Here is a 15,741-nt window from a genome sequence, read left to right on the forward strand (position 1 = left end):
TCGGACCCTGCCAACCCAAGATGCTCACTCCAGAGAAGTGGGAGGTGTGGACCCGGAGCTCAGCTGAGGGCCGGCTCCCCAGCTGGAGGGTATCTGCAGGGGCAGGGGCTGTCCCTAGCCGCGGGCTGGGGGTTGACCCAACACTTTCTCTGCACCAAGATCATGACTGTGCAAACTGTGTTTACCAGAACAGCAAAGGGCCTATTTATAGCCTCAGCTGCTCCTTTCTCTGGGTCACGGGTTGGGGGCAGGGTGGCTCCTCAGAGCAAGGGTGGCAGTCGGGCCGAGGGAACCTGCTCTGCCCAGCTGCCGCTGCCCAGACCCCTGGATCCCTCCCCATGGCAGGGGAGACCTTCCCCTTCACCTCCTCCACCCTGCGCTCTCTCCGCCTGAAGCGGGAGTGGCTGGAATGGGAGGACCGGCGGCGGGCTGCAGCCCAGCAGTACCAGAGTCAAAGGTGCCCCGCGAGTTCCCGGGCCCAACTCACTAGGCCGCGCCGCTCCTGCCGGGACCCAGCTGTGCACAATGCCCTGTTCTCCGGTGACCTGCAACAGATCCAAGCCCTGTTCCAAGATGAAGGCGCTGCCAACATGATTGTGGAGACAGTGAGCAACCAGCTGGCCTGGTCAGCTGAACAGGGTAGGGAGCACCCGGTGGGGGCAGAAGAGGAGGGAGAGGGAGGAGGGGAGGGTGGGGGGGGAGCCTGGGCCCCATCGCCCCCCTCCAGACCATAGACTAGACCATCCCTTCCCACTGCCGATTCCAGCTCCCTCCTAAACAGAGATGAGGCATACTTAGTGATTTGTATGTCTTTTCAGATTTCAAGTTATAGTAACATGTTATATGACTTACACAGGAACACAGTTGTATTCTAATGCAATCGTTTCTCTGGATGTATCTCCACGCGTGAATATTTTTTCTTTCATAGAATGAAATTATACTCCAGATGCTATTTATAGCCTGTTTTTTTTCATGTAACATCTTTCTATGTCAATAACCATAAGTCCACATAATTTTTTTTTTTTTTGGCCATGCCGCGCAGCTTGCGGGATCTTAGTTCCCCAACCAGGGATTGAACCTGGGCCCTCGGTACTGGACGCTCAGGGTCCTAACCACTGAACTGCCAGGGAATTCCCCACGTAATAATTTAAATAGGTGCATAAATTCTATTGTATGGGTGTGCCATGATTTATATAACTAGCCCCCAAATAGATTGGTTAGATTAGGCTTCTTTTTTGTTTTATTTATTTATTGCTAAAAATATTTATTTATTTATTATTTATCTATTTCGGCTGCACCTGGTCTTAGTTGTGGCACGCAGACTTCTTAGCTGAGGCATCCGAACTCTTAGTTGCGGCATGTGTGCAGGATCTAGTTCCCCAACGAGGGATCGAACCCAGGCCCCCTGCATTGGGAGCATGGAGTCTTACCCCCTGGACCACCAGGGAAGTCCCTAGGTTTCCTTTTTTAAAAAAACTATTTTAAATAACAGTATGACCAACATTTTTGTGTACTTGTTCGATGATCTTCCTTAGGATCTATTCTGACCAGAAGGTTTGTCCATGTAAACCAAATGATTGCCCTGTTCTTAGGCAGGAGAAAAGAAACCACCCCCGCAAAAAAAAAAAAAAAAAAAGATTGACAGGAGATTGCCTCACACCCCACCCATGGATATGGGGGTTCAAAATCCTTGGAGAGCTTATGCTCTCACGGTCACCACCAGGCCAAATTCCTTCAACTGTTAGAGATGTGACCCCGCCCAGGGCACCCTGGTCTCCTCTTCCAGCATGTCCACCATCTCCATCTCCCAAATGGAACTTGGCCTTAATTTCAATCCTAATAAAAAACAAAACATGCTTTACCCAAGATTTAGGAAACCCAGGGATTTACTTCGCTACAATGCAAACAACTGACAGCAGGATATTAGCCATCTGTGTCCTTCGAACAAGACCTTGGCGATTTCTACAATTCGGATTCAACACCAGTCCTGTGATCGACCCCTCTTCCCACTCTTCTTTTCTCTACCTCCATCTCTTATCCTCCCTCTCCGCCCTTCCCCCCATTTCCATGCCACCCTCCCCACCCCAGGAGCATCCTAGGACTTCTTCAGCTCTGCCCTGGCCACTCCCTGAGTCAGTTCCAGGCCCTCCTGTGTGTAACTCCCTCCCCTCCCCAACACCAGAGCGCCCAAGTTAAAAGAGCCAAGGACTCCACCAGCAGCTCAAAGACCCAGAGGTTTCCCTGACAGGATTCACCCTCCTTAGCTGCCCTTGTGGTTTTAAAGAGCAATTAAGGGCATTCCCTGGCAGTCCAGTGGCTAGGACTCGGCGCTCTCACTGCCGGGGCCAGCGTTCGATCCCTGGTCGAGGAACTAAGATCCCACAAGCCTCTCAGTGTGGCCAAAAAAAGAAGAAAAAAAAAGAGCAATTAAATGTTTTTCCTATGACCCACGTGTTACGTTTTGTTATAGACTGACAAACTGTTCTAAAAGGCTGTTCCAATTTACACTCTCAGCTGGGGGCTTGAGCAAGCCCCTCTCCACAGGTACAGACGAGCACAGGGTTTGTGCTCAGCCAGGCGTACAGAGGGCAGGGCAGCGTCAGTTGTACATGACAGCCTGCCCTGCCTGCCAGCCTCATACCCACTCCCCTTAACACTGCCTGCTCCCCCCAGGGTTCTGGGTGCTGACCCCCAAAGCCAAGCATACGACACCCCTCACCATCGCTGCTGCCCGAGGCCACACCGACTGCGCCCGCTACCTGATCCGGCGGGGAGCTGAGTTGGACGCCCGGGTTGGGGGCCGGGCTGCCTTGCACGAGGCCTGTGCCCGGGCCCAGTCCGACTGTGTGCATTTGCTGCTGACCTTCGGCGCCAAGGTCAATGTGTTGTCTGAGGAAGGCACGACACCCTTGCACCTCTGCACAACCCCTGAGTCCTTACAGTAGGTGCCCAGGGGCTGAGACGGTTTCGGGAGGGGGTGTGTGGGTATGTGTGTGTGTCTCCAGCTCACATGCCAGAAACACATGTCCTCACAACATCATGGGAGACAGGTCTCATTCTTTTTTTTTTTCTTTGAATTTTATTTTAGTTATTTTTTTATACAGCAGGTTCCTATTAGTTATCTATTTTATATGTATTAGTGTATACATGTCAATCCCAATCTCCCAATTCATACCACCACCACCACCCCCCTCCCAGCCACTTTCCCCCCTTGGTGTTCGTACGTTTGTTCTCTACATCTGTGTCTCTATTTCTGCCCTGCTGACCAGTTCATCTGTACCATTTTTCCAGGTTCCACATATATGCGTTAATATACGATATTTGTTCTTCTCTTTCTGACTTACTTCACTCTGTATGACAGTCTCTAGATGCATCCACGTCTCTACAAATGACCCAATTTCGTTCCTTTTCATGGCTGAGTAATATTCCATTGTATATATGTACCACATCTTTATCCATTCGTCTGTCGATGGGCATTTAGGTTGCTTCCATGACCTGGCTATTGTACATAGAGCTGCAATGAACGTTGGGGTGCATGTGTCTTTTTTTTTTTTTTTTTTTTTGCGGTACGCGGGCCTCTCACTGCTGTGGCCTCTCAAGTTGCGGAGCACAGGCTCCGGACGCGCAGGCTCAGCGGCCATGGCTCACGGGCCCAGCGGCTCCGCGGCACGTGGGATCCTCCCGGACTGGGGCACGAACCCGCGTCCCCTGCATCGGCAGGCGGACTCTCAGCCACTGCGCCACCAGGGAAGCCCCATCTTTTTGAATTATGGTTTTCTTAGAGTATATGCCCAGTAGTGGGATTGCTGGGTCACATGGTTATTCTAGTTTCAGTTAGTTGAGGAACCTCCATACTGTTCTCCATAGTGGCTGTATCAATTTACATTCCCACTAACAGTGCAAGAGGGTTCCCTTTTCTCCACACCCTCTCCAGCATTTGTTGTTTGTACATTTTCTGATGATGCCCATTCTAACTGGTGTGAGGTGATACCTCATTGTAGTTTTGATTTGCATTTCTCTAATAATTCGTGTTGCTGAGCAGGTTTTCATGTGCTTCTTGGCCATCTGTATGTCTTCTCTGGAGAAATGTCTATTTAGGTCTTCTGCCCATTTTTGGATTGGGTTGTTTGTTTTTTTAATATTGAGCTGCATGAGCTGTTTTTATATTTTGGAGATTAATCCTTTGTGCATTGATTTGTTTGCAAATATTTTCTCCCATTCTGAGGGTTGTCTTTTTGTCTTGTAGTTTCCTTTGCTTTGCAAAAGCTTTTAAGTTTCATTAGGTCCCATTTGTTTATTTTTGTTTTTATTTCCATTACTCTAGGAGGTGGATTAAAAAAGACCTTGCTGTGATTTATGTCAGAGTGTTCTTCCTGTGTTTTCCTCTAAGAGTTTTATAGTGTCCAGTCTTACATTTAGGTCTCTAATCCATTTTGAGTTTATTTTTGTGTATGGTGTTAGGGAGTGTTCTAATTTCATTCTTTTACATGTAGCTGTCCAGTTTTCCCAGCACCACTTATTGAAGAGACTGTCTTTTCTCCATTGTATATCCTTGCCTTCTTTGTCATAGATTAGTTGACCATAGGTACATGGGTTTGTCTCTGGGCTTTCTATCCTGAGACAGGTCTCATTCTATGGTGAAAAAACTGAGACTCAGAAAGGTTTAGTGACTTGTCCAAGGTCACATCAGCTAAGCCCAGTAGGCAGAAGCCCTGTTGCTTTTTGGAAAAACCCTGTCCCAACTGCAGTCTCCTATTCCCTGGGAACCCTCTGCAGCCACATTCCTAGCTATTTTGAGGTTAGGCATCAGGAAAGATCTAGCCCAGTGTTTCCCAATCTTAGTGTGAAGAACGCTTCCTCTTCCCACCTTTTTAAGGTCAACAGTTTCTTGGCCACACCCTACATGAAGGTATTTGCACTTTGACAAGTCAGGTCCACTGACAAGGCTGGCGGGGGCGAGGAATCAAGGGCTCCTGAAAGGCATTCCACAGCCCACGTGCTGGAATCTACCCATGTAGATCTAGATCAGTGATGGACCCAGTCCTTTCTTGAGGTCTTATGGGCATGTGGTGCACCTTCCAGCACACTTGATCCTTTGAAGTGAACTGAGAATGGTTTCACTTACTGGAACCCTACTGAGCGAGCTTCTTGGAGTTATTTAAATTTAGTATATAGAAACAGAAATGAGTCTATGATTAGAAGTCACCGAGGTAATAAATTAAGTAGTTTGTGGCTGGCTGGCTGCTACTCAGAGCTTGGCCACTGAGCAAAGTGCCTAACGGACATGCACACTGAAGGGAGCTGGAATGCTGGCCATTTTGGGGAAGGATACTTTTTCATCAGGGTTTCGATGGGGTCGATGGATCTGCTCCTGAGTTTCCAGTGGCTACTGTTCTGGCTTTTTAAATTACTGTTAGTTTAGTGCCATCATTAATTTAGTTTGCAGCATGTTTGGTTTACCCCGAGGTGGTTGATGATGCATATTTGCCTCAACAGTGTTCTGACCTATGAAACACCTGTGAAACACGTGCTCCCTAAAATCTGGTTTTTGTTGTTTGGTTTTGTTTGTTTTCTCCAGGGGAAAGTGAGGTAAGCGGGACCCAAGTGCCTTCCTTTGCTGGAGTGGGTGTGGCTGGCTGAGAAAGGTGGTCTTCACGTTTGGAGACAGGAAGAAAATACTAATTACTTTTTTTTTTTTTTTTTTGCTAATTAGGACTTCTATTTCTGTTTTCTTTGGGGGTCATACTCCTTAATTTTCTATGCTTCACAGTGTACGCATTAGTGGGTTTTCAAAACTTTTTGTGCTTTCAAAATGTTAGGAGAAGGGCTTCCCTGGTGGCGCAGTGGTTGGGAGTCCGCCTGGTGATGCGGGGGACGCGGGTTCGCGCCCCGGTCCGGGGGGATCCCACATGCCGCGGAGCGGCTGGGCCCGTGGGCCATGGCCGCAGGGCCTGCGCGTCCGGAGCCTATGCTCCGCGGCGGGAGGGGCCCCGGCAGTGAGAGGCCCGCGTACCGCAAAAATAAATAAATAAATAAAATAAAATAAAATAGGGCTAATAAAAAAAAAAAACGTTAGGAGAGCACTGACAAGTGATTCAGAAGAAGGCCTTGGGGTCCCCATCTGATGGGGGAGTCAGGTTAGACTCTGGGAGGGACGGTCTGAGGCAGTATTAATTCCTCCGCAGTCACTAACTTGCTGTATGTCCTGGGCTGCACCACAACTTTTCTGGGCTGAAAACTGAAACGCTCCCAGTGACTTGGATGGGCCTTCCAGCTCTGCTCTCTGTCATGGGGCTTCTGTGAGTCTGGCGGTGGGCGCCAGGCTCGCTTGAGCCAAGAGAGGTGGGAAGAAGGGGTCAGGGATGACAGCAGGCTGAGGGGGTCCCAGGCCAGGCCTGGTCCCTCAGGATTTGCCTCAAGGGCCTTGTACCCCGCCTCCAGGTGCGCCAAGCAGCTGCTGGAGGCGGGAGCAACCGTGAACTTGGCGGTGCAGGACAGCGAGGTGACGCCCCTGCACGTGGCGGCGGCACGAGGCCTGGAGCAGCACGTGGCTCTCTACCTGGAGCACGGCGCCGACGTGAACCTGCGCACCAGCCAGGGCGAGACGGCCCTGAACGCCGCGTGCGCGGGGGCCGAGGGCCCGGGCAGCAGTCGGCAGCACCAGGCCGCCGTGCGCCGGCTCCTGGAAGCCGGGTCAGATGCCCGGGCGGCAGGCCGCAAACGCCACACGCCGCTGCACAACGCCTGTGCCAACGGCTGCGGGGGCCTGGCTGAGCTGCTGCTGCACCACGGGGCCTGCGCTGCAGTTCCCAATGGGGCGGGCGAAACGCCCATGGACTGCGCGCTGCAGGCCGTCCAGGACGCCCCCAACTGGGAGCCCGAGATCCTCTTTGCTGCCCTGCTGGACTACGGGGCCCAGCCTGCACGCCCTGAGGTGCGCAGGGAGGGCCTGTGAAAGAAGACTCCTGACGGGCGGGGGATGCCTGGAGCTGGAATTGCCCAGCCTCCAGGGAGAGAGGCTAAGAGACAGAGAGCCCGCTCTCTGGGCCAGAGATCTGTCCCCCTCTTGGGAAGGACCAGTGAGGGCTATGGGAGAGGGTGTCTAAGGGAGAAAAACAGCCCCCAAGGAAACTGGCTGGGGCCAGGAGGTTGGAGCACACTTGAAGGTAGGGTAAACTGAGGCTAGAAAAGGATGAGGAGGGACTCAGATCTTGGCCTCTCAAATTTGGATGTGAGACTTCCCTGGGAGTCCAGTGGTTAAGCCGCTGCGCTTCCACTGCAGGGGTCACGGATTCGATTCCTGGTCGGGGAACTAAGATCCTGCATGGCACGTGGGCAGGCAAAAAAAGAACAGATTTGGATGTGAGTGGGGCTTTGGCCCAGGCTGGTTGGTAGAGGCATGGTACCCCTGAGACCCTCTTTTGTTTTCTAGTCTGAGACTCCCTTTTTTTTTTTTTTTTGTGGTACGCGGGCCTCTCACTGTTGTGGCCTCTCCCGTTGTGGAGCACAGGCTCTGGATACGCAGGCTCAGCGGCCATGGCTCACGAGCCCAGCCTCTCCGCGGCATGTGGGATCTTCCCGGACCGGGGCACGAACCCGTGTCCCCTGCATTGGCAGGCGGACTCTCAACCACTTGCGCCACCAGGAAAGCCCTGAGACTCTCTTTTGATTTCTAGATGCTGAGACACTGTGCCAACTTCCCTCGAGCCCTGGAAGTCCTGCTTAATGCCTACCCTTGTGTTCCATCCTGTGATACCTGGGTTGAGGCAGTGCTTCCAGAGCTGTGGCAGGTAAGTCCGCCTCATGAGCACAGCTCCTTCCTGGGCTCTGGGGGAGATGGAGAGGAAGGATGAGCCCCAGGCCTGTCCCTCCAGGGTGGGCTTCCTGGAGGCAGGAGCAAGAGGGACCCTGGGTGGGAGGAGGATGGGCAGAGTGAAACCTCTGGGTTCCAGGGTACCCCTGCCCCCGGAAGCTCAGGACAACCTTCAACTGCACACAACTCTCTAGCCTTTCTCTTACCTGCATCAGTATAGACATTTATCAGGCATCTCTGACTGAGTGGGCACTGTGCCAGTATCTTTGGAGTGGGGGTAGGTGCAGACATGGCTGAGACCCTGCTCTGCAGTGTGGTCCCAGCTCCCATGACCCCTGCAGGGCCTTTGCTTCTGAATCTGAGTCCTTCAAGATGAGCCAAACGCCCAGGTGGGTGCAGGTTGCAAAATCCCAGGGCCCCACCACTAGGTCACCCCCAGATGGAAGGGCAAAGTCAGGGCGTTGGGCCATCTGACCCTGTTCCACTCCCCATCTAGGAGCACGAAGCCTTCTACAGCTCGGCCCTGTGCATGGTGAATCAGCCGAGGCGGCTGCAGCACCTGGCCCGGCTGGCCATACGTGCTCAGCTGGGTAGCCGCTGCCGACAGGCTGCCGCCCGCCTCCCCCTGCCCCCGCTCCTCAGGGACTACCTGCTGCTGCGTGTGGAGGGGTGTATCCAGTGAGCCCGGGGCCCAGCTGCTCCCAGAGCTTGTCCTGCCCCCTCCGTCAGTTGTCCCCTGCAACCCTGGAGGACCAGTCCCTGGCTTCTTATCCACACTCTGCATGTCCGCTGGGGCCAGCTCATCCCTCTACTGGCTTCTTGAGCCACCCGCTGACCTCCAGCTCGACCTGAACTTCAGCTCCTCTCTCCCATGGGAAGGTCTGCAGCCTCAGCCTTTGTCCGCATCTTCCTCCTTCGCCTAAGTGGATGATGGCCCCTCCATCCAGGCAGGCCCCAAGCCAGGAGGAAGTGATCCTTGTTGTCCCGAGACCTGCTACCCATGTACCTGTTCAGACTCCTAAAGAGTGACAGGCTCTGCCTCTAGCAGTACTGCCAATGCCCGTCCTGCTTTTGTCACTTCAAGGGAGGACTTCACTGACTGGACTTGAAACCCATGCCGTGCAAGGATGTTGGGACGACCTTTGGGAATCAGAACTCTGATGATGCCCTTCAGTGGCTCCACACCACCTTCAGGCTAAAATAAAAACTTAACAAGGCAGACAAACCTTCTAGCCCCTGCCTCCGCCAAGCTCCCTGGCCTCGTGATCCGCCTTCTCCCTTCTAAGATGCCTGTAACTCAGCCTTAGCAAACTACTTACCTGTTGCTGGATATGACTTGCTCCCCTTTGCTTCCAGGCATCTGCATGCTGTTCCCTTTGCTTGGTCTACCCTTCCCACATTTTTTTGCCCTGGTTGAAGCTGATTTGATCCCCAAGACTTGGCCTAATAGCCCTCTTTCTGCAGAGCCTTCTGGGTGGTTGCACTGGGTGGTTTTCCTCACCCCTCAGTGATGCACAGTATCTTAAACTGTGGTCACCACACTCATGGTCTTTGAGGGTCTGTGACAGGAGGACCAGCCACCAGCTTTCCCTTCTTTCCCTCTCACTTCCTCCTCTGGTCCCAGAGTCAAAAGTACCACCATTCATCTTTAAGAGGAAGCTTTTTACGCCAAGCCAGTTTTCGTTATTTTTTTTGTTTTGTTTTTGTTTTTGTTTTGCGGTACACGGGCCTCTCACTGTCGTGGCCTCTCCCGTTGCGGAGCACAGGCTCCGGACGCGCAGGCTCAGCGGCCATGGCTCACGGGCCCAGCCGCTCCGCGGCATGTGGGATCTTCCCGGACCGGGACACGAACTCGTGTCCCCTGCCTCGGCAGGCAGACTCTCAACCGCCGCGCCACCAGGGAAGCCCAAAGCCAGTTTTTATGAATGCAAATAAATGATTTGTGCACAGAACAAAAGTGTGACTGTTAGGTTGAAATGTGGCTGAGAGACCTATCGCTCCGTGTTTATTCCTCCTCTTTGTACTCTTCTGTGGTTCCCAGGTTTTCTGCACTGAGCAGTTGTTACTCTTGTGATAGGAGAAAGAGTATAAGAAAAACACAGGAACTCTCCCAGACCCTGAGCTTGTAGTACCCCCTGGAGGAGGTGGCTGTTCTCCTGTCCCTTTGCTGAGGTGAGGGACCCTGGGCTCTCCACTGTAATTACCACTTGGAGTCACATGGCAGAGATGTATCAGGAGTCCTGGGTCGGCCTCCTGCAGTTGTTGCCCAGCCTCCCCTCCTCCGTGGAAAGTTGTATCTGCGGGTATTTCCTTTCACCAACATGAAGACAGTCTTTTACCTCGTTATGCAGAGCAGCACCATCTCCTTTCTAGGTGAAATTTTTGCTTTAATTTCACAGATCCAAAAAGCCCGAGAGAAAAGAGGGAAATCCTCTCTAGTCCTGGGGCCACGCCAGGAGCCTCACTCTCAGGGGAGGATGTCGAGCTGTCTCCCCTTTTACAGCAGGCAGACCCTAGCGAGCATGGCCTTTTCTGTTATATTTACAATGACAAATACCTGCTTAAAGAAAACCCAAAAGATGCATGTGATTATGTATATGATTTGGGGGTAAGAGAAGATTTTCCAGGATAAAAGCATAAAAGAAAAGACTCATCGGTCTGGATACAGAAAAAATTTAAATTTAGTTATAAAAGCACCGAATCAAAAACACAAGTAAAAGGCAAAATATTGAAAAAGTAACTGCCACTAAAAGATTTCATTTCCTTGATTTGTAAGGGCAGGAATGACATCTGTTTTATTCACCATTGCCGACTTGGTGCTTGTACAATGCCTTGCAGAGGGTGGACACTCAAATATCTGTCAAGGCAGTGAATGGTCATGCTCAACCTCACCAGTAATTAGGGAAATGCAAATTAAAACAACAGTAAGATATAATTCTCCTACTAGGTTGAGGGACTTTTTGGTGGCTTGCAGGATCTTAGTTCCCTGACCAGGGACTGAACCCGGGCCACTGCAGTGAAAGCACCAAGTCCTAACCACTGGACTGCCAGGGAATTCCCAGGGGACATTTTAAAGATTGATAATATGCAGTGCCTGAGAAGATATGGAGACATAAGTTCTTGCTTATCCTGTGGGTCAGAAAGGAAATTGCCTCTTCAGTGGGCGAGAGCAGTGACCTTAAATTGCTCCCCAGTTATACAAAAGGCTGGTACACACAGGAATATTCATCCCAGCCTTGCTAGCAACAACTCAACATGTGGGAAATGGTAAACAAATCCACACTATGGAATACAATTCAGTCCTTACAAAGGGTAGTACCCACAGCAGGAGAAAACTGGGGAGGGATTCCAAGTGACCAGCATATGTACTGCCTTGGAAAGATTACCAAGACTGTTACCAAGGTTGGAATACAACATGTACAGCAAACAAAACCAAGCCCCATGATTAGAGATGAATAGAAAAAGGCCTGGAAGGCAGGTTCCCAAATATTTCCCTCTGGGGAGGGGAGAGGGACTGTGCCAGTGGGGCTTTTTATGGTCTGCATTTGAATTTTTTACAAAGGGGTGTCCCCATGGATCCTTGTGAAATTAAAAAAAAAAAAATTGAAGGGAAGAAAAGGCATAAGGCCTAAACTATTGATTTACAAGGTGGTTGACGGAACATGACAGATGTGCAAAAACTCACTAGTAATCCAATGAATGCAAATTAAAGGAACAGACACCTTTTTGCCTAGCAAATAGGCAAACACGAAACAAATAGCATCTAGCGGTTAGGGAAGGAGCACTTTTTGATTTTTTACAGGACGGATTTACTATAAACATTTAGTTAAGGCACCATCCAGGATTTACAGATACATTCACCGTTCTATAGCCATCATAATTGCGCATAAAGGTATAAAAATACCCAAGTTCAATAGTTTAGGAAAAATAAACAGATAGGGAGCTAAGATCCCTTAAAATCCTCTGTTAATTTTAGATTATTATTATATGTGAGAGACCAGCTTTGGGCAGTGATATAGTCCCAACTGCAGGCTTCTTTCTTTCCTCTCTTTTCCTCTCATAATTCCTCCACCCTCAAAAACCTAACCCTGAAAGCCCGTCTTTCAAAACACCCTTAACTCAACTGCATCCTGTCCTTTGCTGTACACACTCACAAAACGCATCCTTGTCAGACTCAACCTCCACTTTTCCCACCCCTTCATCCCAGCTGCTGAGCATTCCAAGGATATTCCAAGCATATCCGCATCCCCAGCCAATTCTTCCTTCTTCCCTTCTATCCATTTTCCTCACCGCCATGGCTATCTTAAGACTTCACCTCTGGTGAGCTAACTAAACTTAAAAGCTTTTGCACAGAAAAGGAAACCATTGACAAAACGAAAAGACAAGCTACTGAATGGGAGAAAATATTTGCAAATGATTACGACCGATAAGGAGTTAATACCCAAAATATATAAACAGCTCATACAACTCAACATCAAAAAAAAAGAAAAAGAAACAGCCTGATTAAAAAATGGGCAGGAGACCTGAATAGACATTTTTCCAAAGAAGACATAGAGATGGCCAACAGGCACAGGAAAAGATGCTCAACATCATTAATAATCAGAGAAATGTGAATCAAAACTACAGTGAGGTATCACCTCACACCTGTCAGAATGGCCATCATCAAAAAGATCAAAATAATAAATGTTGCTGAGGGTGTGGAGAAAAGGGAACCCTTGTGCACTGTTGGTGGGAATGTAAATTGGTGCTGCCGCTGTGGGAAACAGTATGGAGGGTCCTCAAAATTAAATATAGAACTGCCATATGATCCAGCAATTACACTCCTGGGTATATATCCAAAGAAAATGAAAACACTAATTCAAGAGGATACATGCACCCCAGTGTTCATAGCAACATTATTTACAATAGCCGAGATATGGAAGCAACCTGTGTCCATCAATAGATGAATGGATAAAGAAAATGTGATATATATATATATATATATATAGTATTCGATTGTGTATATATACATTCAATCGTATATATACACAATTGAATATTCAGTTGTACAGATATATATTCAATTGTACATGTGTACAATTGAATACTATTCAGCTGTAAAAAAGGATGAAATTTTGTCATTTGCAGTAACATGGATGGACTTGGAGGGTATTATGCTTAGTGAAATAAGTCAGACAGAAAAAGACAAATACTGTACGATATCATTTATATGTGGAATCTAAAAAATAAAACAAACTAGTGAATATAGCAAAAAAGAAACAGACTCACAGATATAGAGAACAAACTAGTGGTTACCAGTGGGAAGAGGGGAGGGGGAGGGGGGGAGATAGGGGCAGGGGATTAAGACGTACAAACTTCTGGGTATAAAATAAAAAAGCTACAAGTATACATTGAACAGCACAGGGATATAGCCAATATTTTATAGTAACTATAAATGGAATATAACCTTTAAAAACTGTGAAATGGGGCTTCCCTGCTGGCGCAGTTGTTAAGAATCCGCCTGCCAATGCAGGGGACATGGGTTCGAGCCCTGGTCTGGGAAGATCCCACATGCTGCGGAGCAACTAAGCCCGTGCGCCACAACTACTGAGCCTGCGCTCTAGAGCCTGCGAGCCACAGCTACTTAGCCTGTGCTCTAGAGCACCTGTGAGCCACAACTACTGAGCCTGCATGCCACAACTACTGAGCCTGCGTGCTGCAACTACTGAAGCCTGCACGCCTAGAGCTCGTGCTCCGCAGCAAGAGAAGCCACTGCACTGAGAAGCCTGTGCACTGCAACAAAGTGTAGCCCCCGCTCACTGCAACTAGACAAAGCCTGCGTGCAGCAATGAAGACCTAAAGCAGCCAAAAATAAAAAAAATAATAAAATAAAAATTGTGAGTCACTATGTTGTACACCTGAAACATATAATATTGTAAATCAGCTATATCTCAACTTAAAAAAAAAAAAAAAAGACTTCACTTTTGGCCAGAAGACAACTCTCTCAAATTCCCTATCTCTTCCCCCAACTTCTCTGAATGCATCTATCATTCATTTAATAAATTTTTATCAAGTACTCGTTGCATGCAGGCATTGGATAGACTTTGGGAATACTGGAATAAAAACAAACAAAACACAGTTCCTGCCTTCAAAGAATTTGGTAAGACAGAAGAATGAAAAATGACGTGTAATGTGGTAAATGTTATGGTAGAAGCCAACCCATGGAGCCTTGGGAACACAGAGTGTATGTTCCTAACCCCAGATGGATGGATTGGGTACCTGGGGCAGGGGGCAAGCCAGATTTCCCACATCCTCTGCAGGGCAAGCCCAGATATCAGCCCAGCCCTCCCTGGCTCCAGAGGCCACTCTGCTCAGTCATTTATTCCCTTCTCAGATTGCATTTATCTTCACTTCTCCCCTTCTCCTCTGCTCTTTCCTCTTGGCTTATAAACATCTTCAGGAGTCTCACATCTCTCAAGCCGCAGGCCCCCACCCCTCACCCCCGCCAATATTCCCTGTTCCTCTCTAGCCTCTACCCTGTTTTTTGGGAAGAGAACAGTAAGGGGTGCTCTTCACACTGCTGATGGGAATGAAAATAGGTACAACATTCTAGAGGACAATGTGGCACCGTGTATCAAAAATCTTAAAAATGTGAACATCCTTTGACCCAGTAATTCCACTTCCTGGAATTTACCCTAGGGGAAAAAAAATCATGGATGTGTACAAATAACTGTCATAAAGATGTTTGTTAAAATGTGGTTTAAAAACAAAATACTGAAAACAATCTAAATGTCTATCCAAGTGAGATGATTAATTTAAAAAAATATAGTGCAACGTGGAAGGTAATACTGTTGAGCAGCTATTTAAAACTGTGCTCTGATGCTACAAAAATATTCACCAACATGTGAAATGCTTTATGGTAATAGCTAAGTGAAAATAGTAAGGGACCAAATATTGACAATAAGATTATATTTTATATATTATATATATATATATATATATAATACATACACACACATACATAGAGAGGAGGAGAGAGAGAGGGAGGGAGAACTGGATAACTTTAGCTATACCACTAACTGCATAACTTGGACATTTAGTCTCTCTGAGCCTCAGTTTCCAAATCTGTAAAGTGGATACAACTTGAGGTACTTGATAGGCTCCATGAGATAATGTATGTGAAGTGCTTAGCACAGTACCTGGCACATAGTAAACTCTCAAAAGCATTAACAGTGGTTCAACTCAGTGCTTTTTCATCCCCTCAAATATTTATTGAGAGCCCTCGAGCCTGCTGTTCTCTCTATTTGGAACTTCACTTGGTAAATCTGTACTCATTCTTCAAAATTTTCTTTAACTGTACTATGATGCCCTGCCTTCTCCTGTGTTCATCACAATAAAAACACTAAACTTTAAATCCAAAACGTACATTTATGCAGAAATCGAAACAGTACCTTTTATCTCACAAACATAAAGTTGATCAAAAGAAGTCAGACAAAAGAATTGAAAGCAGGAACTCAAACAGATACTTGTACATCAGTGCTCACAGCAACACTATTTATAATACCCCAAAGGTGGAAACAACACAAATGTCCACTGATAGATAAATGGATAAAGAAAATGTGGTATATACATAAATGGAATATTACTCAGCCTTAAAAAGGAATGAAATGATATGGTCTATAACGTGGATGATCCTTGAAAACATGCTAAGTGAAATATACCAGACAAAAAAGGACAAATATTGTATGATCCCACTTACATGAGATAGCTAGAATAGGCAAATTCATAGAGACAGAAAGTAGAAATAAAGGGGGGAGGAGGGAAAGGAAAGGGATAAATAAAGGAAATGGATAGTGATGATGGGTGCACAACATTGTGAATTAATGTCACTGAATTAGCCACTTACAAATGGTTAAAATGGACTTCCCTGGTGGCGCAGTGGTTGAGAG

The 15,741-nt window shown here is 48.1% G+C and overlaps 1 protein-coding gene across 1 annotated transcript; it reads left to right on the forward strand.

Moving 5' to 3' along the window:
• ASB16 (ankyrin repeat and SOCS box containing 16) lies at positions 1 to 9,759 on the forward strand. Its single transcript, XM_089900038.1, is given in 7 exon segments — positions 1 to 639; positions 1,764 to 1,802; positions 2,610 to 2,644; positions 2,646 to 2,941; positions 6,442 to 6,934; positions 7,677 to 7,790; positions 8,310 to 9,759. Coding segments are annotated over 7 exon segments (1,782 nt in total). The 5' UTR covers positions 1 to 20; the 3' UTR covers positions 8,496 to 9,759.
• The last annotated feature ends 5,982 nt before the right edge of the window (positions 9,760 to 15,741 follow it).

Source organism: Delphinapterus leucas, chromosome 19 (genome assembly GCF_059928025.1).
Source record: "Delphinapterus leucas isolate spDelLeu-1000000601 "Yukka" chromosome 19, BTC_Dleu_Yukka2, whole genome shotgun sequence".
In the NCBI taxonomy this organism is placed as follows: domain Eukaryota; kingdom Metazoa; phylum Chordata; class Mammalia; order Artiodactyla; family Monodontidae; genus Delphinapterus; species Delphinapterus leucas.